This window comes from Sitodiplosis mosellana, unplaced genomic scaffold (genome assembly GCF_009176505.1).
Source record: "Sitodiplosis mosellana isolate CC-2019 unplaced genomic scaffold, AAFC_SMos_1.0 Smas_scaffold_38, whole genome shotgun sequence".
NCBI classification, from domain to species: Eukaryota; Metazoa; Arthropoda; class Insecta; order Diptera; family Cecidomyiidae; genus Sitodiplosis; species Sitodiplosis mosellana.
The window spans coordinates 1,854,529-1,882,441 of record NW_022595280.1 but is presented as its reverse complement, the minus strand read 5'-3'; the positions used below and the strand labels follow the sequence as shown (position 1 = coordinate 1,882,441).

General features: G+C 37.0%; 2 protein-coding genes across 12 annotated transcripts; one reads left to right on the top strand and one right to left on the bottom strand.

Moving 5' to 3' along the window:
* Positions 1-5,593, bottom strand: LOC129569526 (microsomal triacylglycerol transfer protein). Its single transcript, XM_055448397.1, has 6 exons — positions 4,347-5,593; positions 2,182-3,161; positions 1,009-1,941; positions 558-919; positions 316-483; positions 1-240 (listed from the first exon to the last, which is right to left on the bottom strand). Exons 1-6 carry the CDS (start codon positions 4,393-4,395, stop codon positions 96-98), a joined length of 2,637 nt encoding a protein of 878 aa, XP_055304372.1. The 5' UTR covers positions 4,396-5,593; the 3' UTR covers positions 1-95.
* On the top strand, positions 3,337-27,677 carry LOC129569527 (GTPase-activating protein skywalker). 11 transcript variants are annotated; one of them, XM_055448401.1, is made up of 13 exons: positions 8,809-9,292; positions 12,787-12,913; positions 19,401-21,071; positions 21,213-21,415; positions 21,998-22,202; positions 22,307-22,431; positions 22,580-23,040; positions 23,144-23,258; positions 23,474-23,527; positions 24,306-24,392; positions 25,993-26,151; positions 26,294-26,514; positions 26,651-27,677. In XM_055448401.1, exons 3-13 carry the CDS (start codon positions 20,939-20,941, stop codon positions 26,790-26,792), a joined length of 1,905 nt encoding a protein of 634 aa, XP_055304376.1. In that variant the 5' UTR covers positions 8,809-9,292; positions 12,787-12,913; positions 19,401-20,938; the 3' UTR covers positions 26,793-27,677. The 11 variants fall into 11 exon arrangements, with proteins under 11 accessions (XP_055304377.1, XP_055304384.1, XP_055304385.1 ...); XM_055448402.1 differs by lacking the exons at positions 8,809-9,292; positions 12,787-12,913 and adding an exon at positions 3,337-3,645; XM_055448398.1 differs by lacking the exons at positions 8,809-9,292; positions 12,787-12,913 and adding an exon at positions 5,895-6,398.
* The last annotated feature ends 236 nt before the right edge of the window (positions 27,678-27,913 follow it).

Here is a 27,913-nt window from a genome sequence, read left to right as displayed (position 1 = left end):
TAACAGATCGTTATGTATTCTTTATTAAATTCCAATTTTTATCGAGTAACACAAATGACAGATCTAATGTTTAATTTCATCGTTATAAAATCTATTTATGCGGCGAAAATTTTATTGCACATTTCATTGTTTTTCTCGTTCAAATAATGCGTGATGCCAACAATGTTGTATTTGAATTTCTTTATCGACTTCACATGATGCCGAATTTCGGGAATGATTTGGTTTTTCTCCATTTCGTATCTGCGAATAAAATAAAAAAAGACATTTTTTAAATAGTTTTTGATGATTTTTCAATTTAATATTATTCACACACACCTGAAAACATCATCTGGTTGACTAAGTTGCATGCACAGAATATTTTCTGATGAGAAATCGACGTCGGTGTTGAGGTTAAGTTTCGGTTCTTTTTCCAAACTGAAACGAAGATCCAATGTCACGAAACCAGCATTCACTAAGATTTTACCCGCAATGTATAGACCGACACTGAAATTGTGATGAAATTCCAATTAGTTTTCCACTTCTTGAAAATATTCCTTTAAAAATATTCAATTTCTTACTTTTTATTGACCTGAATCTGTGCGTTTCTCCCCCACAGACTAAGTTGGATGGCGCCATTCAAATCGATTGACATTGCGCTCTCAATATCAATTTGAACGGTGGCTCCGTTTTGTAGTTGCAACGATTCATGATGATCATGTAGCACTGTGTTTGCGAGGTAGGCAGGAGTTGGTTCCGATGCGGTTCCACTCCATACATGACCCATCAGCTCTCCTTGTCCACTGAAAAATTGCAATGGCCGCAGATACGATCCTTGAACGGTGATTTCCATACCAGCGTTGGCAGCTTCGTCGGAAACTTCTTCGTTTTCGTCATTGGAATTGCTAACAAATGACGTCAATCCACCTGAATATAGTCCCAACTGTGAAAACGGAACAGAATTAGCTCAGTCAAATTCAATAAAAGTAACAAAAAATGATTAGGCGAATCGATTCAAAACCTATTCCATACCGTAAAATAGCTGTAACTGCTTTTCGGTGAATCGATGGTCAGGTCGACGCCGCCTCGTTTCAGAATTCCACCAAAAATCTCTTGAATGCTGATGAGAGTTGCATTGAATGGTGATCGAACCGAATACTTTCGCGACAATGCAGTTGTCAGTCCCTTTTGGCCGATGATATGATAATTATTCAATTCACTGTCACTCTTAATGATTCGTTGAGCTTTCTCATTGATGTCATCATTCTCAGCACTGAACATTCGAACCATTTCCAATAAGTATTTCTTCACTTCGAATGCACGGTCGGTCGTCTTCAAATGTGACAGCAGTTTTTTCAATTGTTCTTCTGTGAGTTTCGAATTCAACACAATATCCAATGCGAGTGTTCGAACGCTGGAATCGAAAGTGTTTTCCACTTGGTAAAATATATCTTCAAAACGTTGAATATGCTTTTGATTCCAAACAGAAGCTGGGAAACTGCCAAGTGCTTTCATTGCTGCAACAGAAATCGATCGGTCGGTGTCATTCACATATTCAAAGAGTTGCTCAATGAAGTGGATCGATTGCAAATTGTTGATGCCATTCAAATATTGCACAAAACACGGTGCAGCAGTGCAGCCGGCGATCGAATCATTAAAGTAATTTTGCACTTTGACAACAACATCACTGAAGTAGTTTTGATTTGGTGACTGAGCAAATCGTCTTGCCGTCGAGCCAAGCGTGTGAATGATTGTGGTTTTGACTTTTTCCACAATCGATTCGTCGTCAACAATTTTCAATAAGTCAAGAATTATCGCAGGACTTGGTCGAACACCGACAGCCAATGCCTGTAAATATCGTTCGACATTGTCAACTTCAGCATCGTAGTGGAAGTTGATGGCTTTTTTAACGGCTTCATGTGCGTCTACAGTGCTGGCTGCTCCCAGAATGTCCAGAATTTGAGGCTGAAAATGCGAAAAACGAAGAAATTGTTATTTCAACGTTATAATAGCCCATGCATTATTTTAATGGGCAGCTCTTGCCCATTTGGGCAGTTCCAAATCCCAAACGGGCAGCTCAAAACTCAAAAATGGGCAGTTTTACTTAAATTTTCTTGAAAATGGGCAGCTCTACCAATTTCTTAAAATAATGCATGTAATAGCCTTTGGTTTAATATGAAAATTTATCAATTTCATTGAAAATACCTTGATTTCTTGCAATTTCTTCGCCTTAAGCAATGGGACAATCTCTTCCGTCTTCGCAATCCGAGCTATTGGCAAAATATTGAGGAATGCCTTTGCTGATTGAACCGTACCAATGTTCGAGGTAGCCAATGCGTCTTCGTATTCTTTGATTGCCTTCTTCAAATTTGAGTTGAGTGGCTCATCAAGAATTTGTGGGCTCGTTTCGAGTGTTTCACCTTTATAGTTTTTCAACTGTGACAAAAATTCTTTGGGTGTTTTACTATCAGCCCTGCTAACTTTGGTCAAGTGTCCATCGGTCCGAAGTACAACCAATGAGTCAATGCTTCCTCCAATCTCACGATTTGCTTCTAAAGCAATGTGAAAATAGTCGCGGCTCTCAATTTTCTCAATGGATCCATCCGGAAAAAATTTATAGTCAGTGCTTCGATAGTTTTGGGCGCTGGCTTGCAACGGTTGCTCTGGACGAACGATGCGTGGTGTTTTTGTTTCGAGTACGCAGTTTTGTTTAAGCCGTCGAATCGCAGTATGAGCCGTATCTTTGTAGCTCACTTCACATCGTCCTGATGCTCGATTTTCCGTGTAAACACCTTCGCTCGTTTTGTACTGAAAGAGACTCACAATTGACTTCTTGACATTCGTCAAAGCGGCATTCTCTTTCGCATCATAGTAAATGTCGCTGATGTTTCCCAAATTCCAAACGGCATAAAAATCATTGTTTTTGTAATTGTCCAACGGCGACTTGTGATAGTTGAATTCCGTTTGTGAATCAGATCCATGTGGTCGAACATTCAATTGCGGCGAATCCAATGTAAATTTCAACAGTTTTTCATCGTCTACAGTCAAAATGTTCGCCACATGAACAGTTCCAACCAGACGATAAGCCACCGGTCTGCCATTTTTGAAATCTTTTATGAACACATTATTTGAGAACTCATATGAGTATTGGTCACCCTCCGGAAATACATTCTGATGTGCACCAGCTGAGAAGAATTAAAAAAAACAGAATTAATAAGCAGTTTTATCACAGAATTCTGTATTTTAAAACGATAATTACCGATTTTATAATCGGTTATGTTTCATTTGAAATATTGTAAAGCAAGAATCAAAAATCTTGAAAACTTAATTCACAACAAAAATAAACAAAAATTCATTACTCTTTATCGCAAAACATGTAACTCCCTACTTGTTTCCACCAAAATACAGTTGCCATGAATTATAAAACGATTTTGTTTTCGAAATCTGTCTTTAGTTTGTGAAGTGTAATCAGTCTCAAAGGACTTTGAACAAACATGTTTGCGCTGTCGTTAGTTGTGATTTTGCTGGATTTTTCATTCTTCAACTTTTTGAATCAAGTGTTCGAAGATTGAAATTAGTTACGTTTGAGAAGAGGAAAAAATGTTCAAACAGCACGTTTAAAATGAAAAAAAACAGCAGATTATCCCATAGTTTTATATAAGAAAAAAGGTGAACGAGTCGAATTTTATTATTTTATCGAACTGATTTGAAATATCACAAGAATTTTGCAAAAGCTTATAGTGTGAGTTAAATGAAAAATTGACGTTAAAACGAAATGTTTCCTATCAGTCACTGGTAAAATGTTGAAAAATATAGAAAATTCGAAAAAATATTGATAAATATGAGGAAATAACTTGAATAAAAATGAAAACAAGCGAATATGTGAAGAAATATATGGAATAACTCCGTTGAAATCTTGAAACGCGTGCAAAATGTAAGAAAAAAAAACCGCCGGATTATTATAATTTCAATGAGCTCAGCAATTTCGACGCCATTCTCAGAAGTGTATTAGTGTATCACGTACATCAACAAATCGGGATGTAACATTTTGTGTCCGTATCAAAAGTCGTTTTGACTTTCAGTGACTGAGGTTATCACCGACAAATCTGTGTTTCAAGTGGGCAGCTATTTTGAACGTAATGTGACCGTAACAACGAACTTTATTTGATGATGTGTCTCTTTCTCTCTCTCTCTCTCTCTTTATGTGTCGGTATTTCGAACACGATTTTTTCCACTTTATTCTATTGCACTGAACTCTCGCAAGTCAATGGATAAATTTCGATAGACTCACAAACATTGTTCTTGGTTTTTGTGAATAAATTATTATCATCGTTTTTATGCCTAATTCGTTGATATCCAATGAAACTTACCAACAACTAACACTATCGATAAAACAAATGCACTTAAATTACGTATCATTTTTTTGAAATTTACAATCGAATTGGAATAAATATTTGCTCATAGATTTAGTGAGTAAATCAATTGATTTTGTTCATATTTATTAACAATGGATTTGTGTGAAAACTATTTCAAAATTTAAAAAGAAATATAATCACAGTGTGTTACGACAACAGTACACAAGCAAACGGAATGACAGACTGACTTGAACGAATTCTATAGAAAATAACTGGAGCCAGCTCAGTTAGCGCTAGACATTTCTTTTCTTTATCTACCCAAAACGAAGCGGACGAGAGCCAATAACAATAAATATAGCAACAGCAACAACAAATTAGACGCACGATTTGTTTGTAGACTCTTCGTTACATCGGTTTGTCTCGTTCGAACACACATTTCGAATAGCAGTTGATGCGACTTTTGACGCTTCCGTGCCGGCTTTTTTCGTTCAGCACTGAACAATCACAAAAGAGACAAACGCATGCCATTTACGGTGCGGTCCGATTATATTGCGCACTCGTCAGTTGACACGAAAGAGACGGCGCGAACGAATTCAGTCGTTTCGTTATAGAATGAACGAATTATTTCGGTATTCCTCTTGAATTGAGAGTCTGTTCCAAAATTTCATTGTGTCAACTGTGAAATGTAAACATTTTCCATTGTCCATTCGATAAACCATAGGCTAAAAGGAATTAAACCATACAGAGAGCACCAAATCTTTTTGTCGGTGAATAGAAATGAAAAAAAAAATCATTTTGTATCCAATCTGTTGGATGAATCTCAATTAACTTTACTGAGACTCTCGTGAAATGTAAATATTTACTATTATCAATTGGATTGATTTTCGATTGGTAAACTCTCAATATATCCTACCCGTATATCGAATATGGAAAGACCAATACAGAGATCACCTCAATGGAACTAAACTCCGTTCCATACACAGAATACCTTTGCCATAGCCGTCAAGCAAGTGTATCGGAATTTGTGTCATATCTGTTCTTGTTGTGTTTATCAAAATGTTCGAAACGCGATGATGAAAATCGACCAATGAAAATGCGTGTTTGAAAGCGAGCCTACTTGAATATCGAATCGGATGGAAAACGTTGTCACACGCGGTTGTTGTTGCTTTTGCCTTTGCTGTAACATTTATATCAATATCACTGTTAAATACAAGCAGCTATGGGAATTTCAACGCAATTCATCGTGACACAACGCACACACTATCAGCTCACTTGTCATGCTACTGCCATACCTCAATACATATACACTTAATCGAGTCATACACACAAGTTGTGCACATCTAGTACTTCAGTTTGACGTTCACGTACTCACTTTGAGCCGTACACTGTTAATGAAGAAAAAGAGAAAAACTACGACGATGACGACCATACATCATCGTCCGATACACCGTCAAATGTATTGTGATACGCTTGTATTATATGGCACACGCACACACACACACACACACACACCAATACATGCGCATGTGTCGTATTGAATCAATACCATCGAACCATGAAATCACACACGTTAACTATTGCCTCAAGAGCCAAATTATTCAGTATAGAGCTGAAGTGAAGTGTATAAAGTAGTAAACAGCGAAACTTCTTCATCGAAAAACCGTAAACAGATCAAACGACAGAGTGTGAGAAGAAGAAGAAGTAAAACTACATTGGAATCATATGAAAATATAAAAAAATCACAATTTTTGTTTTCTTCCGTCAATTCGGTGTGAGCATAACGTGAATTTTGTTATTAGAACAGCATTTTATATGCTGAAACTCGCCAATCGAGATACGCAATACGAATAGAAGTGAAGCAAAAAAAATATTACCAGGCGAAAAAGAATCAGTTGATTTACGCGGCTCGAGACAAAATGTCATAAAAGTGTATAATTCTCATTTTTTTTCGTCATTTCTCCTTGTTTCTTCTCTGATTGCCCGTTTTTAAGTGTGAAAAGAAAGAGAAATAAAAGAAAACGAAGATCAAATTGAATTGTGTTTGCGATAAATTGTTTTATATATTGGGTAAATCGAATATTTAATAACTTTTTTTCCATAATTATTTTTTCTTTACTTTTTTGCATTGCATCAAGTGGAAGTGTGTGTGTGTGTGTGTGTGTGTTCGTACGAAATGAAACGAAAAGAAAAGAAAGAGAAACGAAACAGAGAAAAAATAATGAAGGCGATTGTGGTTAGTTTTTAGTTGGTGAAACCGAAATATTTTTCATTGGTGTTTAATAAGCGATACTTTCGCGCGACGAACAAGGGTTGGTTCGCATGATGTGACGACGAAAAACAAAATCATTTTTGGTATGATGCGACAGACATCACATGCATGTCTTGTTGTTACAATCGATGAAACACTAATTGGTGGATGAATCAGTTTTTTTTCCTATTTTTCATTTGATCCGAAGTGATTTTGTTACGGTTACCTCGATACTGACTGTCATTAGCGCACCAACGATATACATATATGCATGAAATAAACAAATCCGCATCAGCGCACACACACATCGAATTTCATACATGAAAAATGATTAAAGAATTCACAATGTTGATTTTTCGTTCGCTCGTTCGTTTCGCTGCTGACTGAAGAAGATCCTGCATTTTTCTGCTCCGCTCTGAGAAAAACGCGGAATGTTTAAAAATAATTACCACAAAACAACGAAAATAGTCATAAATGAAAGTCGTCAACAATGAACAGACAAGCGAAAGACAATGCGCAAAACATATAGGAGAAAAAAAAGAATGAAAAGAAGCGAAGCAAAAAGAAGTAGATTGAAAAGAAGAAAAAAATACGGCAAAGAGATGAAAAAATATCAAGAAGAAAAGTATATGTGTGTATATACAGCAATATCATTTTTTCTTTCTCTCTCTTTCGATTTTTGTTCGGATGTTGTGCTGAGATTTCTTGTTTTCATTTATCTGCATGTAAATTTTGCTTTATTTGTCTTTGACAACATCAACAAAGAATCTGCTCATGACATATGATATATTGAAATGTCTTTTGATGTACGGCAATATTCCGAACCGAACTCTTCCACCCGTTTCGTGGCCTGCCGATGCTGCTATCGAATACGGCTTACGCGGCGGCGGCGACTGCCTGCGGCTCAAAGAAAACTTGACTGAATTTTTGCAGTGAGTAGAAATTGAGTATCAATGCGAGTGCAAAAATCGACACAATATTGATAAAAATGTGAATGAGATAGAGACCCACGACCCACCACGTACCCGCAACCGAGTGAAGAGCGAACAAAGCGAAAATACACGCAGCTCTCGCGAGCACTAATTTTTTTTCTTCTCTTCTTCTTCTACTCTGTGCCTGTTCGTTGTATTGTTGTTGTTACTTCTGTTGTTGCTGCTTCTTTCGTTTTTCAATTTTTTTTCCTTGCGTTCTCACTCGCTCTATCGACGAGTTTACACAGAAAAACTGTGTACGAATTGCATGTGTAAAAATTGTTTATGACCGATTCGTATGGTGCAAGGAACGAAAGAACGAGCGCGAACCATTTCATAGATGGGTGTATGAGAAGATTGTGTGTATATTGTATGTGAGGCAAGAGACAGTACATGAGATAAGCAAGCAGTGCGGATCACATTTTTTTTTCTTCAATCGCTCGCTTCGTTCGCTGTTGTTATTCTATACTTTAAACAGCACATATGAATATGTTTGCATATACATCGATACTAAAAATCACACCGACTACATGAAAATATAGGCATATCGGTGTTTATTATTTTTCGTGCTCTCTTTATTATTAGTCGTTTGATTCGCGATTTTCGAAATCACTCAGTGTGTTTTTTTTTGCTATTCTTCTCTCATTGCTCGGTGTGGCCGACTCGGTTCAATTGCTGGCTGCTGCTGTTTTCTTCTTGTAGTACGATGTAACTGATTGTGGACCACAATCATTTTTTTCTTCATTTTAGTTCTTGTCATTTTCACACGATTACCAAACAAACGGTTCAAACGACCGAAGCGGTTTCAACCGAACAGCAAAAAAAAAAAACAGTCAACAATATATGAGAAATATATGAATTACATGGAAGAAGAAAAAAAAGTCAGCAGCCAAAACGACAACAACAACAATTGCAAGGCAACGCGTGAAAGACGAGCAGTGAGAGTGTGCGATACGCGCACACGCAATAATAACTATATTGTGGACGGGCACAGCAAAGGCGATATGTGTACTGCTTTGTACTGTGTGTATTACATGGGCTTCGATTCCAATTTTTTTTTTCGTTCGCTCGCTCGCTCCTCTTCTTCTTCTTCTTTTTCTTTGTCTCTATCCTTCTCAATGCTTTTCATTCCGTCGTGTGTATTCCGTTGTGTGAACTGTTTTTGCGCGTTCGCAGTGTTGTGTGTAAATAAAATTGCGAGAGAGCAAAGCCTCTGTGTCCCAGTGGTTCTTGGTTGTCGACAAGCAAACATAAAAATTCACCAGCACACCGACTAACACGACTCTCTTTTGCTCTCTGTCTCTCGCTGTCGCTCGCTCGCTTACTCCGTGTGTACAGTACACACAGCCATGCGAACACAGAGAGTGCGAGAGAGAGAGAGAGCAACACAATGTACGATTATTTGATGAACAAAATCGCAATCAAACATTGAATGTGCTCTCATAAGTTTGCGCGCACACATTGGAAGTGGTAGTGTACCTTTTTCTTCTCATCAGACAACAGTAGTAAAAATAAGAGAAAAAAGCACACAACAACGAGAAATTCCTTTTGGATTTCGCCACTAACAGTTTATTTTTTCTACCATTCATATACAAATCGGATTTTTATACGGATTTGTATTCGTACACACATTGTGAAAATAGCGATAGAGGAAAAAAAACGAGAATTAGAAATACCGTCAAGTCATTTGTGATGTTAGTCAACTTTATTTCATGAGAATCCCGTTTTGCACTGTTCGATGAGTAAGTAAAAAAAACGACCCGTGATTTAGCGAAAATACAACAACAACAAAAAACGAATAACTTGAAAAAATTCAATGACTAAAGCACAAACCAAACGATTAAATTTGAAAAGAAAAAAAAAAACGCGAAAGGTGCATTTAATTTATAGTGTATTGTGGACAACAACAACAAAAGAGATGAACTACGCGAACACTTTTTCGCTCGCAAAAATGAAAACTTAATAAGCAAAGATATGACAAATGAACAAGAAAAAAATACACATTTTTTCATCGCTGTTTTTGAAGGCTGTTTAAAACAGAAAAAAAAATAATCAGATTTTTTTTTGTAGTTTGTCGTCGCTACGAAAAAAATCGGTTGTGTGTGCACATCGTGATTTTTACCCAAATTTTCAGCACATTTATTTACATTTTTATTGCTTTCGTTTACATTACAAGTGAGCTGTAGTTGTTGCTGTTGGTTTTTCCTTTTTTCTCATTCACTCGTGGTGGATAAATCAGATGGTTTCGGCAAATGACGCGCGTGTGTATGTGTATGTGAGTGTGTAACACACAAACGACAACCAATATGTAGAAGTGACTTTTCATGTGAGTTCTAAAAAAAGCGACGTTACGTTTTAAGGCCAACATCAAAGCAGTTCAAGCATTTGTAATAAACACTGAAACGTCGTTGTTTTCATGTGTTTTATGTACGCATTGTAAGAAGCTCGCCTTCCAAAACCTAGGATATCATCTCATGAATTGAGATGCATACAAATACACTGCAACTTCCGCAATATGAACCACATACCGTAGACTACCTACAAAAAAGCAGTCGATTTTGGTAATGTCAATTGGAATTACAACCGAAACCGTAAACGGCCGTCGATTATGAAATGTGCAAACTGAACGAAACACACACACAGGGGCAGAAGAGAGAGAGAAAGAGAGAGAGACAGAAAAATTGCATACAAAAACTAATTGGAATGATTAACATTTCTGTAGTTCGCTGAACTGAAATCAAAAAGACACGCGACATATAAGGTTCTCGCAGCGTGCGACACCGACAACGACCATGACGGCTGCATTCAAATTTAATTTACATAAATAATTTATAGTGACCATTAGCAGGCTTAATTGACATAGCTCAGTAAAAACGGAAGCAAATGAAATCGACAGACGTAGAGTGCGTGCGAGCGAGTGGCTTGACAAGTGAACCACTCGAAAAAAGCTCGAAATTTGAATGTGGCTTTCATTTAATATTGATTGATGATCGATTGGAGTATGAGTCATACACCGTATGACATGTCATCAACATTTTCCACCTCATAAAAACGCATTGCACGTGCTGTGACTATGATCTCATTTTTTTTAAAGAAGAAAAAAAACAACAAAATACACCTCGACGGCAGTATTGTGCATTCGAAGCGTGTTTTCGATTTCAAGTGTTTTTCAAAAGCCGCCTAATGTCATTCCCGTATTTCAAATAAATTTATTGGAATTTTGATTCTGATGAAGGCAGAAAAAACACACACGCGAGACAGAATGTGTATGGTATGTTTCGTAAATAAACTGGTAAAATATTTGACTCACACCGTTGACTTGCTGAGATTTCGTCGAAAACAAAAGGCCGATGAGATGAAAAACAGATTCAAACATTTATCTCTATTTTTCTTTCGTAAATATGTTTTCATTCTGAAATATTCTCAATACGAAAAAGAAGAACAGACAAAAAAAACACGCAAATATTCACAGTGGAAATTCCTGTGAGTGCAAAGCTTGAAAAAGCCATGCACACATCCGAGTCGCGTTGCGAAGTGAACGGAGAGCGGAAAAACGGCTCCATGCTTATTCTCGTATCGCGATTGTTGTTTTATAGCCAGTATCGTTGACGCATATCGATTTTCCTTGTCGCCCGCAAAACCATTCCATCGAATAGAATCCGCGCTCGGCTCTTCAATAAATATTTCCATTTCTGTGTTGTTTCTGTTTCTTTTTTCTGCCTCTCTTCAATCGTGCACCAGTCAAGCGAACCGTTGTGTCAAGAATTTTCCTCATCGTTTGTTCGTGTCGTTGTTTTTTTCTGCCCCGAATGGGCTGTTTGGTGTGCGCCAACCCATTTTTATCGGTATTGTTGTCACATATACGCGCCTACACACTAAAAACGCTAAATATATGATTATGCGTTTTACTGTCACTTGTGCCTTGTTTTTCATATGATTTGTCGTGCTTATGAGTCGTTAGAAAATTGCCATTCGGTCGTAGAACTGATTCTCGGCACAGCCCATTCGTTCGCATGTTCGTTTACGCAGCTTCAACAGTGGCAGTGACAACAACAACGACTATGTCTCAATTCGATTAGCATCTCAATTATTTGTACGTGCTCCGCACAAATTGACATGCATTTTGAATATGGTAGTCGCTGTTCCTTCTTGTCGCTTCGGTTTTCGGAAGAAAAAAGAAACAATACGACAGAGTTCGCCAAATCTCATTGCCAAATTTTTGTTTGTTTTTTGATTTGACACGAAAAATTACTTAACATGATACACACTAGTTGTAAATATGGAAGTGGAAATGTTGTTTGATAAAGCTCAAAATCCATAAGCAAACGTACACATAATATTGTTGTATGTATATCTTATCGTTGAAGTTATTTGCTTGGGCTGACGCTCGCTCGTGCCATCCACTATTGCTATCGACATCAAGAGAGTGTTTGGTATATTTCCATATACATATTTGATGTATGCACTAACAATATGCACCTGACTGGCAATTTTTCATTCGCATTTATTGGCCCCGTCCAAAGGCACACTTTACTATATGCAATTTTATCAGGGAAAAAATGTTTAACGATAAAATTGTATCGAGCTCAGTGAACAACGAACAACAACAAAAATGAAGCGAACTTTTCGCTTTTGATCGATGATGGCACTAAACTGCAAGTTGCTGACCACAAAATGCATTTATTTTGGGTAGAAAGCTCGTGTTGAACCGAACGATATTGGTTTCGTCAGCAAATATCGCTATATCAACAACTGCTTGGCTAATAAATTAATTAATAAAATTATAGAAGAGTTAAATTTGTTTAAGTGGAAAGCAATGATGAACATGTTCAAACTCAATTTGTGTGGTGCGCTTGAATTGCGATCGAATCTCGTAATAAAATTAGAGCTGATACTCTTGAAAATGGCGCCGGCGAACTGAAATTTTCGCTTCAAATATTGTGCTGCTTTGAACTCTCTGCCTCTCCCTCTCCCTCTATCTCGAACTATTACGCATTTATATGAAAATTATCGGCTATGAGCTCATTTCGAATAAACATTTTTTTTGCTCTTCTTTCTGGTTCAGTCTTTTCATAAAATTCCGTCAATTTTCTATATTGCATAAATGATATTGTTTTGTGCTGAAGCCAACAATTTGTGCCTCGTTTTTTTGTTGTTTTTGTTTTAATCTAAAGAATATATAACACTATAATCACATATTTGAAACAAGTAATCACAGTGCCGTTACGTGTGACAGTGGTGGTTATTGCTTAAACAGTACTTACTAATCAAAACACCAGTGTGTTCGAAGTAGTTATCAATATTTTCGCGTCTGACGAAAATCACAGGAAAAAAAATCAAATTAATTACCCGTCTGATCACATGTGAGTGAGTAAATAAACCATCAAGCAACTTGAAAACTGTACAGAAAGAAAAACAATAAAACGAGAAAATGCATGTCTTTTCATTTTCTATTTTTATCAAAACTGTGTTTTGTTCGCGTTCAAGAGTCTCAGCACAAATACACAAACACTTGTGTGCGAGTGTATACAATGTGCCGCTTTGAAACCGTGAACGTGATAAGAACGTCAGTTTTTTTTTCTTCCTTCATCGCTATTCATCGTCATTATTCTTATTGACACACGTCATTTTCGTACGTCTATTGGTAAATGGTTCTTTGCGTGAAATCGGAATCGGCTATAAAGCTATAAATGTTCAGCGTTGTATGTGATGAGCAGCACTTTATGCGTGTTCTAGAAAGCCAATGACAGAGTTGAATGCGATTGATTAAGAGGGCAACCGACTGAATAAAAAGAACCACACAACGAATCTGTGCGCACAAGAAAAAATATGAAGGTCTATTATCCAATCATTTGCAATTTTGAATGTTATTGCTTCAATGACATTCGTTTGATCCTCTTTTTTTTCTCGAATGAATGCTTATTGTGCTGCCCCGGCGCAGTTCATCAGCTCATCAACGCAAATGAGATGAAAATTTTCATCATAATTTTTTGTTGTTCTGCCAAAAAAAGACGATGATGAAGCACATGCAGCAGCATTTTTGAAACCATTTCGGTAATAAATCTTCGTTTTGCATTTCTTTTGCCTTGACGCAAATTGCGGCTGCTTTCGGGAAATTTGGGGAAAAAAAACACACACACAGTGATACTTCGTGGTAATCAAGCGGTGAGCTACTGCTGTTGATGATTGTGTGTTGTAGCACATGACTATCATGAAAAGCGTGTTTGCTTTTGTGTGCCACTGTTGAATAAATTCATCTGCGAGAGAGAGAGAGAGAGAGAGAGAGAAAAGCCTGATCTCAAAAAGTGTATTCACTTCATCACGATGAAAACATTTTTTTTCTTCTAAAAATAAATTTTCCTATACACTTGTTGGACTTGTTTTGTATACATGTATCTTCCCTTTCGCTCTGTCACACGCTGTGTGTGTATTTTAATTCGCAGCGAGCTTGTTTCTTTCATCGAACAAACAAATTTTCCTTCTCATCGCTCAATTTTTTCTTGCTTCGTTTCGACCGATATTTCCTGTTGACCGTAGTTGTGTTGTCATTTGAAAGAATTCTGCCTCATTTCATCCGTTCGGTCATTTCGTCGAAGAAGCAGCTCAGCGAATGCGACGAGAACAACTGATCGGCACCGGTTGCTTGAGTGAGACAGAGAGATGGTTTGTGTATATTTTATTGGCAAGATAATTCCAATTTTAAAATAAACTCAACACGAAAATAATATTCAGCATTCGAGCGTTTTTCGGCCAGCTATAATGGCAAATTATCTGCTGAAATTATGCACACACATCGAGTGATACGAGAACGTGGCTATTCATTTTGCCGATGCTAGTCGAATACACGAATGAACAATTCATGGCATATCGGTGTGCACCGTTAATTTTTCTTTTCTGGCGCGATTCTCTTTCACACTGTTGATATTGTTTTCATTTTTTTCCGCTTCTATTCGGGATTCCCTTCATTTGTGTTCAATTGCTGTGAAGGCCTTCGGCTCGAATCTGTAGCAACAATTCGTATCTCTTTTTCTATTTATTCTTGAGTTTTTCGCTATTTTCTACTCAATATCACTCTTGCACTGCCTCAGGCAAGCGATTGGAGTATGTGAGAACGGAATAACAAGAGCATAAATTCTATTCGGAATTATATCGATACATCAATCAACCGATTGTGTCTCATTAACATAGTTTATAACGCCGTTTTGAATTCAAACCGTTTACAATCGGTTTTCAAATTCGCAACAGAAAAAGAAATTGCACAACAACATTGATGCAGGTGTCTTTCAATATCGTCTAATTATATTTAAATTTATGTTGATTTCGCGCTGAGTGGTTGAACTGAAAGCGACGAAGTTCGCATGAACTCCACACCACAATTGAAATCCAAGCATAGTGTGCAGTCGAAGTGTTTAATGACAAATAAATCGTCCGTAAATATTGGAAGCGATTAAATGTGACAGCATTAAATTGCGCTTGTAATTTACTCTGTTTTTTCCTCTCGCTGTTCGCCAACATCGTCGTCGTCGTCGTCGTCAAACAGAAAATAGCCGCATTTTTGCAGGCCCCAAGAGTTGAATGTGCGTCATAAAAAAATTATACATTCTGAGTCGAAATAACAAAAAAGAAACTCACATTCAGGAAATTGAAAGTAAATTGATAAATCATATAGACGTGTATTAGTCTTAATCTTGCCTATTAAATAAATGACGAAGCATTGATGCCGGAGATGTGTTGAGAGAAGCGATGAGAAAACGTGAATTTCATACACACAAAAATCGGCCCATGGTGCAAAAACCAAAATTCAATTGCTCTGTTTAAGAATAAACTCTATTCGCCATAGATTGAATCGATTTAAATGCTTTCATGACAGACCCCGACCCAATAACAAAATTCGCGAAATGAAGGAATTGAAAACGATACAGAACAGAACACTGTTATGAATGTATTTATTTTTATTGCGCCCACGTATATGCTGATTAGGATAAATGGGAATTTCATTTTTTGTGTGCGACCAAATGAGCAGCAATAATGTATTTACCCTCTTTTACCGCAACTTATTCTTCATTTCGGTTAATCGGTGCTGATTTGATTAGTGCGCGCTCTCCGTGTGCGCGATATGTATGTGTTTATATGTCATTTTATTTTTTCTACAAATATTCATCATCATTGACGATCATCGTTCGTTGTGCTTGCGAATTTCTCTTTCTCTCGCACCATTCTCTCAGCGTTCGCCAACTGACCACAGCGATATCAGGTCATCAATAAAAGTTTTTGCGAATATATTTATATCAATTTTTTTCTTCGCCGCACTGCGTTTTCTGGTCGCAGCCATTGAGCGCAAGCTCGCACGCTCTCCTTCGTTTCGAATCACATTGTTTATTTGCTTGCTCGCTCGCTCGCTTGCTTATTGGTTTCGTTCGTAAATTAAATGTATTTATAAAATTGTTTGCTATTTGCCGAACGTGTGCGGCACTGATATTAGGTGCCGTTTTCTATTCTTTATAAACATTGACCATACAGCACGATCACCATCTATGCCCATAATGTGTGCACATGTATATACACATCGAGTCTCGTTCGTTCGCTCGCTGAGCTCAACTGCTGTTGCCCAATGAAAACAACAATAACAGCAACAGCAGCAACCAAATCAAAAACAAAACAAAAACGAGAGGGAAAAAAATTATTTATAAACGTTGCGTACGTAACAATATGTTCAGCATTTTTAATATGGGCTGTTTATATGTATAGTTTTGATTCGATCGTTCCGTTTGCTGTTTGAAAAAGATCTTTCTGTTTGGTTTCGGGCTCGATCTCGCTTTCGCTAGTGCCATCAATTGTTTTGATTTCTCGCTCGTAGCCACCGTCGCTGTCGTCGTCGCTATCGCTGCCGCTGTCATTGCGCTGCCAATGAACGTCATTGCCAATAATTTTTCGCACAGCAAGAATGTTGTTGTCAGTATGTTTTTTTTCTTCTGTTTCTTTTTCTTTATTCGATGTTCGTTCGTTGCCGAACGGTGGGTCGATTGATGCAATTTCGTTGTGTACGTGAGAAACGCTCAGTGGCTCATGTTATTAATCTAAATCACCGACATTCACAACCATACATACATCTATCAATGCATGTATATTAAATTTTATTTTATTTCATTTCAAACTATTTCGTTTCTTCTCTCTCGTTCTTGTTCTCGCAAAAATTCTTTGTTCGTTTGTTGTGAATGCGCTCGCGCGTCCACCTCAAAAAGCCAATTACCATGTTTGGTCTTGGATTTATTTCAATTAAATTATTATGTTCGATTTGTGTGTTTGTGCCGGCCGTATGACAGTTTGCCGTGCCTAAGGTGCCTAAGGTTACCGATTGGGTTAAATGTTTGCCTACGATGGAATGTTTTTTTTTTCGGCTACTAAACCAACTGCAAAGTTCGAAAGAAAAAAGCTTTCGGCTAGAAACAATATTTTATCATTGTTGCGCCGCAATTTACCGAAATAGGTTCGACAATGAGCGCACGTCCGAGCGACAGTCGCACTGTAGTGGATTAAGTGCTTCCATTCGTCTTCGGAATTGTCAATCAACACAAACAAGATCGGCACAATTGCCGCAAATGAATTTTACTGTTTACTGAAGTATTTGCTCAGCGAGTAGTGTGTGTGTGTGTATGTGATAGCCATAGAAATGTTTGTCCGAATGCTGCGATTCTAATCCGAGAGTGTCTAACATAAATGAATAAGTGCCGGTTCTCGGGGGCCGTTAAGTAATTTAGACACTTAAACTGTGTTGTTGAAGCGATAATTCGGTGAAATCATGTGGATGCGTGGACGAGCCCATAATTAAGTGCTTCCGTTTTATGGAATTGCGACTTTAGCTTATATTTTTTCTTCAGCTCTTTTTCTTCTTTCTTCGCTACCAATGACTTAGTAAAACTATCCGATCGCACGACACGAAACGAAACAAACAAACAAACAATCACACACCCGCACAGCTGAGAGTGAGTATGCGCGTGTGTGTGTGTGTGTGCGCGTGCAATGAGAGCTAGCATTGATTTGAATCGAAGCGCAGACTTTGCACACAAACCATTTAATTCGCATTAATCTCAAGTATATTTGTCCAAGCATATATATTGAGCGAGTGCAGAGCCGGGTTCACAGCTAAAGACGAGAAATTTCCAGAATAAACCGAATAGCTCACACCACCACCGGGGTTGAAAACAATTATCGCATGTTTACAAATGTACAATTCACTTGCATCGGCTACGCAAACCATGTGACCGAATGAGAGAGTGAGAGAAAGTGATTTTGTTTTTTCGTCGTTGATTTAAAAGAATTGTGCGAGCGACGCAAAAGTGAATATATCAAGTGTACAATTGCTTCGGTTGTTTGCACATTTAAAATGATATCAAGTTGGAAAGTCAAAAACCCCGACCCTAACTTCTTAGCCGCCAATGTCTCTCTGTCTCTGTGACCTGTCTCGAGAGACAGAGACAACGACGCGGGCGAGAGTGAGCAGTATTTTTTAATGATGCACAATGTGCCAATAGAATTTTGATTATCCAATTTGAGAATGACGTTCGTTCGTACGTCTCAAATGGCAATTTGGCACGAACAGTGGACGGGAAATGAAGCGAAATAGAGCAGAAGAATCAGAAAAAAAGCCAGAATAAAATCAATATTAAACTTTGAAAATAACGTGGAGAAAAAAATGATGAGGAAACGCAACAGATAGCCCTAGATTGATGCTGCGCTCAATTTGAAATCAGAGAGGCGAGAATGCGAGCGTGAGCGTGAGTGTATATTTATAAACTGGACACTTTTCACACTGGCAGTGTGTTAAAGCCACAAGCTATTGACCGATAGCATAATAATTGTTTTCGTCATCGAAGCAGAAACCAGAATCTGTGCGGTACGGGCACAAGAGCGCGTACGCACCGAGAACAAATCACTGAAAACGAATATGCGAACGCCAATTCTCTCTAGCGATTCCGATTGGATTTCATGGGGTGTTCAATCTCGACAAGTGCAAAAGCCATAAAATAATTGATTGATTTTACAAATGTCCATGTTCGCCGAGTTCATTGAGTATAAATTTCTGTTTGTGTGCGTGCGTGTGTCAAGTTACAACGTTTCCAACGTTTCACGTGATTTGCGTTTCAGAAAAGTACTCCAATTACATACCACGGGACCAAATCACCTCCTTCATTTTTTCCATGTAACCAATTGACGAAATTGAATTAACGGATACAAAAAAGAGCATATCCAATGAAAAGAGAGAGAGAGAGAGAGAGAGAGAGAGAGAGAGAGAGAGAGAGAGAGAGAGAGAGAGAATAGTGACAAAAAATGTCGGCCAACAACACCTTTAGAACACACGCAATTTGCGTTAACGATTCACGTGTTCTTATGACATGGTTGTTCACTTAAATCTGGCCTCAATGAATAATTTATTTTCATGAAATGTTTTGCGCACGAGAGAAAAAAAAAACATCTCACACATAAAATAAATTGTGTGTACGATAAAAGAAGATGAAAAAAAAAACGAACGGCCGTAACCATTAAGACAAAAAGTCGACTCAAATCATTCCAATCATGGTGCTAATTATTATATCGTTACACACCACAAAAAAATGTGTGACAGTCGCACAAAATTTTATGCAATTTTTCAATCATCGAGCAACAGTTGAAACGTAAATTACCCTTTAGTCACATGTTCAACATATGTCATATATGCGAATGCTGTGTGTGTGTGTGCTGCCAATCTAAATACACGTACACTTGGACTTGATCCATGTGAAATCGATCCGTTTCGGTTTAATTTGTTATTAAACGTTTTTTTTTCTTCTTTTCATTCTTGGCTTATTTCAGAACACACTATGGAATCGCGATAATTGCATTGGACCAACGAGAAAATTGTCTTATGAGCGCTATCATCAATTCGAGTAAATATGTAGACTGTATGTGCCTGGATAGCACACATTCAAAAACAACAAGAGCAACGATCAACTACGACGCTGACAACAGAAAAAGACAGTGTATCCAAAAGAAATACGAAACGACAAGAAGAAAATAGCCTGCGAATAACTGAGTTATTCCAGTGATAGTGAAGCTGACAAAGGCCGCAACAGTAACACATTGGAATCACATTTCATGGAAGGTTGCTGGTCTACTAACGCGTGCGCTTATGTGTTTCAACAATTTGAAGAAAACGAGAAAAAAAAAACGTGTGAACAAATTTTGCAATGTGACTAAGCAAAACATAAATTGAATAATTTCGACAAATTCAAAACGTGAATAGGTGTTTTTTTTTGTTGTTCAATCTATCTTTTGCATAATCATTGCGAATCGTTGCGAACTAATAGCAGAGGAAAAAGTTGCGAGCAAAGTAAATAGAGCGAAAAAGGCGCGCAACAATAACGGTAACATTTCCAGAGAGAAAAAAAGGTAGCAAAGTGAAACGAAAAGTCTCGCAAAACAAAACAAAGCAAAGTAAAAACAAATACACAACCGTGATCTAGTCTTTTTAAAGTGATTCTTCAGTCATTCTTGTCGATGCGATAATCTTAACATTAGAGAATTCACAAGCAAACACATCCATTGATTCAATCGTTCGGTCAATACAAATTTCGAAATCAACTCTCAATTTCGTCATCTTCGTTGAGAAGTCATACGCTGGGCGACCAAGAGAAAGAAAAAAAAAACACGCAAATTCAACGCACAAAATAAATGCTCGCAAAAAAAAAAATATATATATCGAATAAAATCAAACCAAACATAACTAAATGCTAACTCGAACTGTGAATTGATTGAGACTAGTCCATAATAAACAAAGTAAATACATTTATTTTTGCGGGAAAAAAAAGAAGTGCTTCAGTTCAAATAAACCAATAACACGTTTCAACGATCACGGATTTAGAGAAAGAGAACGAGGCAGCAGCAGCAGAAGCAGCAATAAAAAGTGTCAATCGCTTGAAGCATTTCATTTCTTTGGAACGTGATTGGATTGATTTTTTTTTTCTGTGTGAACGCCGGAGACTATTCGCCAGGAGTTTGTTAATTTTGGATAGCGAACAATTTATTCATCCGTTCGTAACAGCATTCATACATTTATATATACCGCAATCTAGGGTATATGAGTGAACATCAGCTCCGATTCAATTGCAACACGCTAATTGATAGCGACAATAAAATCGTGTATTATTCGAGATTGCCGTAATTTATGTTGCGGTTAGTTACAGAAACACAACGAAAGAGATAGAGATAGACAACTACTACAACACGACACACATTCGGTTTAGATTATACCATCATAAATTTTTTTTCCTGGTGAAACGATAATATAACAAAAGCAAGCCAAAATTGCGACCAAACGCAGACGAAAAATTGGTGGAAGATACAAATTGAATATGCCATTAAACGGAGATACGATCAACGCAGATAAGTTGAGCGGTATCGACGAAGAATCAGACATTTATGAAGGTTTTTCGCCACACGTTGATCGATCGCAAATTCAACTACCCGATCCATCGCCAACATCTGGTAAATAAATGCACACAATTTTTGATTCTTCTAAACTATTTATTCAGAACTAGCGACTCCTTCGCAATTTCTGATATAGAAAAGTATGTGAAACACTTCATGAGACTAACCGAATCAAATTGTTTATGTTTCTGTGTTTAGAGAAAAAACCACCGTTGAAAACATTCGAAGATGTGCAAGCGCTGCTCAGTCAAGGCAAAAAGCGAGAGGTGAAGCTGTTAATACGTGATAATGCGTGGCCAATCAATTCAACGATACGTGCGCAACTGTGGCCCGCGATATGCAGCCAACACCAAGTGGGAAAAAGCATGCTGGAAGGCTACTACTGGGACATGGTTAATCAGGTGAGTGATTGTTTCGGTTTATTTTAATGGCAAAGGGAAATTAATATTTCATTGATTGAGCAAGTTTCATTGACTTTTCACGCACACAAGAACACACGTGCGTCAGATACGTCAAAAATATACGAATTTGAAGCAAAATTTTCGATTCGTCTGGAACAGATTTCGGTTCTTTTTTCAAAGTTGTTTCATTGCTTTTACAAGTTGAAATATTTTGAATTCCTGCCATATCTTGGCGAAATCAACACCCATAAAAATTGTGATTTCATGACTTCGTTCCAGCTTACTCTTGATTGCTTTTGAGCTAGAGCAAATTGTGTGGAAGAAAATGTTCACTTGTATCGCATAAATTTTAAGTCTGAGTCCAATCAATTCATTGCTTCGCATTTCTTTCTCTCCTTCCCACGTATTGAACGAAGGAACAAAGCGGAAACTTTTAAATCAATTTTCAACTTTTTGATGAAAAATCTTATACAAATACACAACCGGCAAAGTTTTATCAATCTTTTTTTATTGCACCACGTGACTCTCATGCAGTAAACTTGATCTTTTATGTAAACCATGTGAATGTTGTTGTTGTTACAGGTATTTGGAACGACAGAATTACCCGATAAGCCAATAATGTTGCCGCCGTTCGTTGACCCAACGCATTGCCTGCCATATTATTTGACGCGAAAAGGGCGAGCAGTTGCTGATCGTGTTGTTAGTGTATTAGCATACGTTTGCCCAGATATCACCTATAGTCCAACAATTTATCCCATTGCAGCTATCCTACTACATTTTATGTCTGGTAAGTGTAATCGGGCCACATCGATTGGTTCGCCAACTTTTGAGCTTTCCATTCAAAATTGAAGCGTTTGCCAAATTTCCGTTTTTCTTTCTATTTCATTTCAGAGGAGGAATGCTATCACTGTTTAGCCAACTTAGTGGCCGCCAAAGAGAAGGTGTTCATTACACAAACGAAATTATTGTATGAAGTAACTTGGAAAACTGTGATGCAAATAGCCAAAAAGCATGCTGTAAGTGCCTTTGATCAAACGGACAAACTTTCTTCTTCGCTCATAACTTTTCAAATTGAATTATTGAACTTTTCTCATTTGAACTTTTTTTTTACTCTATTTTTCGTTCTAATTTGCTTTGAATTCGGTTTTTCTTATCCCAAAACAGAAATCAGCTGTAGCTCACTTACAGAGGCTATATCCTGGTCAAAAATCGGAACGTGTTTTCATGAATTGGACGTGGTGGGTGCTGACTGGTCTTCCGTTTCCCCATTTAGTTCGTGTGATGGATTGTTTTTTCCATGAAGGCATCAAGGTTTTCTACCGGATTTCATTGGCTATATTGATTTTATACCAAAAGCATATACCGAACGTAACATCGGCGGCTGCGTCCATGGGTGATGGCGCCATTAATACGGCGGCCACATCATCGACATCTTCATCGACCACAACGACAATAGCAAAAGCGAATGACAACATTAAGTTGAACAATTTGAAAACCGGTGCCAATTGGAAAGCTAGCGATGAAAAATCCAATGACATTGAAATGGCACTACCGATGTTTTGCCGTAAATTGCCAGTGTCACCGGGTAAATTGCTACGAACAGCCTTCAATATAAGAGCTTTGAGGTAAGTGTGTGTGTGTGTATATTCTTACATTCAAACTAACGTGAATGTGATAGGATGTGATAAGATTTAATTGAATTTCCGTTTGCTTTCATTTCGATTGCAGCTCAACATATATTTCGAGGGTGTTCATCAAGACTGAAATGGTGCTGAGAAGTAAAACTATTCTTAGCGGCTCAAAAGGTTTAGTTCATTCACGTTCTAGTGATAATTTACCAACGGTATGTCTTTCATTACTTTTCATTCAAATTGAGAACAGAGATTTTTTTTTTTGCTGTTAATGTCAATCTTGTTTTTAAAAGAATCGATTGATTTCATTTGGTCAAAAAGAAAAAAAATCCTTTGAAAAGGCTTTAGTCATTTGTTGATAAAAACTTGTTTTTTGTTCCTTATGTAACAATCATTTTTAACGCGTTTGTTTCTCTCTTCTTTTCAGAGTCAATCACAAGTAAATATACAAATGATATCACACACATTAAGTATTAGAGAAGTGAGTATGCGATCACGGTTCATTGACTAACCCCCTCAAAACAACACTGACTTTTACCTTAATAACTAAAAAAACAACTTTTTTCTCTCTCTCTATCTCGCTCTGCAAAATATTTATAAAAAAAACCAAAAACGTAAACCCTTTCGATTTTTGAGAAAAAACGCACACATACAAATAATCGCTCCCGACATGTTTTTTTTTTAAATAATTTTCGTGTTTGTTTTGTTGTTCAAAATGCAACTAAACGCTATCAAACTATATCTATTTGCTGAGAAACGCCTCCGTTTTTTGTGGCTCTTTTTGAAGAGAAACCGGTTAATCCATAGATTTTTTTTTACTTTTCTTTCTGTTGATATATCGAAATTCCAAATTGCCGCGTGTTTTGTTAAGAAGAACTTTTATTTTTGCCTCCTTACTCCCCAATTACGAAGACGATTTACGAAGAAGGAAGTTTTGCTTTTTCGGAATTTAACTAAATGATTTTTTCTTCTTCTTTTACTGCTGCCGGACCAAAATGTTTTTATTATACCGAAACAAAATCTGTAAAACATACGAATCGAAAAAAAAACACTGTTTTTGTTACGATCAACACACTTGTTTTGTGTGGAAACAATTCCCCCATTTCAAATCATCATCCACAAAACCAAACCAAAATGTCACATTATACCTTCGGACTGATTCTCCAAACGAAAATTTAAAAACGTACATAACTCTGAAATGCAAAAATATCAATTTGAACAAACACACACACACACACATAAAAAAATGATATAAAAAGGGAGCACATTCACCCGACATGCGTGTGCTTTCAATGGGTGTATATCCAATACAAAGAATCAATAGCCAAGTGCTTGGTCAAGATGATGTAAGTAACGAATGAGTGCGCACTTTAATGACGATGCCCAAAATAAAAACTGCCTATTTGCTCCACACCAAAAAATACACACAAAACTAGTGTACTTTTATAAACCTCCCAGACACCACACCACCCTCTCAAAACTGTTCTTGTAACTGTTCTCCCCTCACACATACAATCAATCCATGTTCAGTATATTGTATTTTGTTGACTTTATTTATTACTAGACATTTTGCTAAATTTAACTTCTGTTCATTGAATTGTTTTCGTTTTTTGTTCTGTATTTGTTTTGGTTGTTGATTTGATTCTATACCACAAATACCATAAATATTCTGTTTTATTATTGAAATCCCACGGCACTCAATCTACAGACACAGCAAAATTATCCACACACAGCAACACGTTCAGTATACACCACACCAAAACCATTTTAAATATCTTAACACACAATTACACTCTATACACCTTCTCTGTCACTTTCACTCTCTCTGTCTCTCCTTCTCTCTCTCTCTCTCTCTCACACACACACACTTCACCTTTCTGCAAGTTCTTCTTGCATTCCAACCGGAATCATACCAAGCCAGTCACCTTGACCTTCAATGCATTTTAAATCCGTAACATTAAATCTTATTCACAGACACCGTTTGTTTCACTACAAATGGTTCTATTGATACCTCAACAAATATTCTTCCTCATTCGCAACATTTTCAATTTTACACAGCCCTTTGTACACAATTCTGAACGGCTGATTGTTTGCATAAAAAGCATTCATTCAATTGAAATCAGTCGATTTTATGTACGTTTTAGCACTAAAATACCAGAAAGACCACGCAAAAATACCACAACATACAAATACCCATACACACGCACACACTTACACACAAAACACAACACAACAAAACCAATTTTAAACAAAAACATAAACAATACAGAAACAGACAAACCGATAAAAAAAAACAAACCACTCGCCTGCACGCACACCTAACGACAACACTGCACACACCATTCCTTAGCGAAACAACTAACAAATGTTTTGTTTTTAATTTTGTTATTGTGATTGTCTTTTTGCATTTTGTTTTTCAAAAATAAAAGAAACAATGACAATTTGTATTGTGTGACCAATTAAAGCATGTTTTGATTATGTTTTCCGACACAATATGACTGTCATCGTTTGTAGCAAACTGTTTTTTGTCCCATGTGTTCGTCTACTCAATATTAAAATTTAACCAAAAATTTAAAACAAAAACCATCTACAAAATTACGTAGTGATAAGTATATTCTAATTCGGCATCCCAACCATTTGTTCGGCCTATTTATTTAATGCAATCGGCGCCTCTTACTATTCATTTCGTTGTGTTATTGTCTCTCTTTGTCTCTGTGTTTTCGTTCAGCCTATATCCATTTAACCAATAAAAGTTTTGTTTTGCTCGATACACCATTTGCACTATTCATCATAATAGAAAATAAAACTTAAACATTGAATGAAAGCAAAACTCGATCAATCGAGAATTAGATGTAGGAAAAAAACAACACAATCAACACCGTTGCCCCATTGTCCAAAAATATTTGATTGCTTTACCTTTTTTTTGTTTCGTGTCCATTTTGCCAGCTATTTACATTATGGTCGTGGCTGCCAGCACGCATCACAATGTATACACCGACGCTACTGTACACCACAGAAGAGCATGGCTGTTCGCTGACAACATTCTATGTACGAGTGGAACAACATGAACCGACACTGCTAATGATCAAAACTTGTAACAATGAAGTGAGTTTTTTTTCTGTTGTCTATTTTCGGGTTCGCATTTTCTATTTTTAAAATTTCAATTATACATTGTTTATTCGGATCCAATTGGTTCAGATCGATTGTTTGAATTGAATAATTAAATGATTACCATTGACGCATATAGGTATTCGGAGCGTATTGTTCGACGCGTTGGTTTGAACGAAATCTAAAGGACGACAATGGACACCGGCAAGCTTATTTCGGCACTGGCGAAACATTCTTGTTCTCGCTGTATCCGGACCGTGCGAAATACCCTTGGGTTGGCATTGACAGTGACAAGAACCTGGGACACGGTTCTGAACTCTTTATGGCTGCTGATGCTTCAATGATCACAATTGGTGGCGGGTAAGCATTTGGATGACAACTTTTTTGATTTTCGTTCTTCTTTATTCCGTCGATTTTTTGTTGTTTTTTTGTTGTTTATTACAAAATTTATTCTCAAAATTTTCACATTTTCCGCATCTTTCTTCTTATTTTGCAGCGGTAGCCAAGCCATTTGGATGGATGAAAATATGCGATATGGAAAAACTGACAGTTGTACTACATTCAATAATCCACCGTTGTGCAAATCGGGCGATTTTGAGATTCGTGTGCTGGAAGTGTATGGATTCATTGGCGCTTAAAGCATGCAGTGTAACTCTGGATCAGTTGCCGATTGCGTCTAAGGCCCTCACCACCATCATTTATTGACTCAATTCATCGAATATCGGTACTGATGATGACACCAATGTGTATTAATTTTGCTAATCCTATATATATATACCCTTGACCCTCTCCTCCCCGATCATCAAGCTCATGCTTCGAACATTTGTTGTTTTTTTTTCTGTATAAACTCATCATTCATCTAATTTGATTTTGGTTTTGTGTCCAGATCCTGATGATTACATTATGGACAGCGAACAAAGCCACAAACAATACAAAGAAAAGGCAAACGAAAATGAATCAAATCTACATTGTATATCCTTTATAATCACTCTACCGTTGTTAATTGATGTTGTTAATTTTTCTTTCTTCAAAGCAAAACAAAAGAAAGATTAGGGAGACCAAAAATCCATTAGTTGCTATGCGAATGCATATTGGAATTTTATTGCTAATAATTTTCGTTTCTGTGTCTCTTTTCTCGTTGGAATTGTTAAATCGAGATTAATTCTATAAATATTCAGGTTTATAAAAGGGTTTGGGTATTAGTAGCCCATTATACTATTGAAAATGGTTCCGTTTCTCTAACGCTGCCACCTCAGACAGACAGACACATGCATAAAAACCGAAAATCGATCTGCACTTTTCGATCGATTCTCATTCTATTCTCATAAAAATTCGACATTGTCATTTCCTTTTCGTGTAACTTTCTCTTTTCGAGTTCACATTCAATTAGGTTCAAACAAACAAAAAAAAACCAACAACACACACACACAACAACAACAAAAAACACAACATTAGATTGTAATCGAAAACCGTAGTAGGGGAAAGGAAAAGAAAAACAAAGAACAATACCAGAAATTAATGAATGAAATTGTTTTTTTTTTCTCGTTGTTATTTTATTCATATTTTTTTTGTCACACACTCTGTTGCCTTGAATAGAAAGTCGACCATACTCAGACAATTTGATGAGCATTTTTAACGTATTTTTATGCGAATTTTTTCATTTTTACAAATTAAAACGATTTTCGAATGACCACGCATTTCGTATTGTATTTCGTGTGGGCCATTTTACAATTTTTTGACTGAAAACAATCATCACCAT

Excerpts from the sequence above, each read along its gene's own strand:
- LOC129569526 (XM_055448397.1), bottom strand. The coding sequence starts at position 4,395 with ATGATACGTAATTTAAGTGCATTTGTTTTATCGATAGTGTTAGTTGTT. Across the intron at positions 3,162-4,346 it reads ATCGATAGTGTTAGTTGTTG|CTGGTGCACATCAGAATGTA; the intron begins GTAAGTTTCATT and ends AATTCTTCTCAG. Across the intron at positions 484-557 it reads CAGATTCAGGTCAATAAAAA|TGTCGGTCTATACATTGCGG; the intron begins GTAAGAAATTGA and ends TCACAATTTCAG.
- LOC129569527 (XM_055448402.1), top strand. The coding sequence starts at position 20,939 with ATGCCATTAAACGGAGATACGATCAACGCAGATAAGTTGAGCGGTATC. Across the intron at positions 22,203-22,306 it reads CCTACTACATTTTATGTCTG|AGGAGGAATGCTATCACTGT; the intron begins GTAAGTGTAATC and ends ATTTCATTTCAG. Across the intron at positions 26,152-26,293 it reads TCAAAACTTGTAACAATGAA|GTATTCGGAGCGTATTGTTC; the intron begins GTGAGTTTTTTT and ends TGACGCATATAG.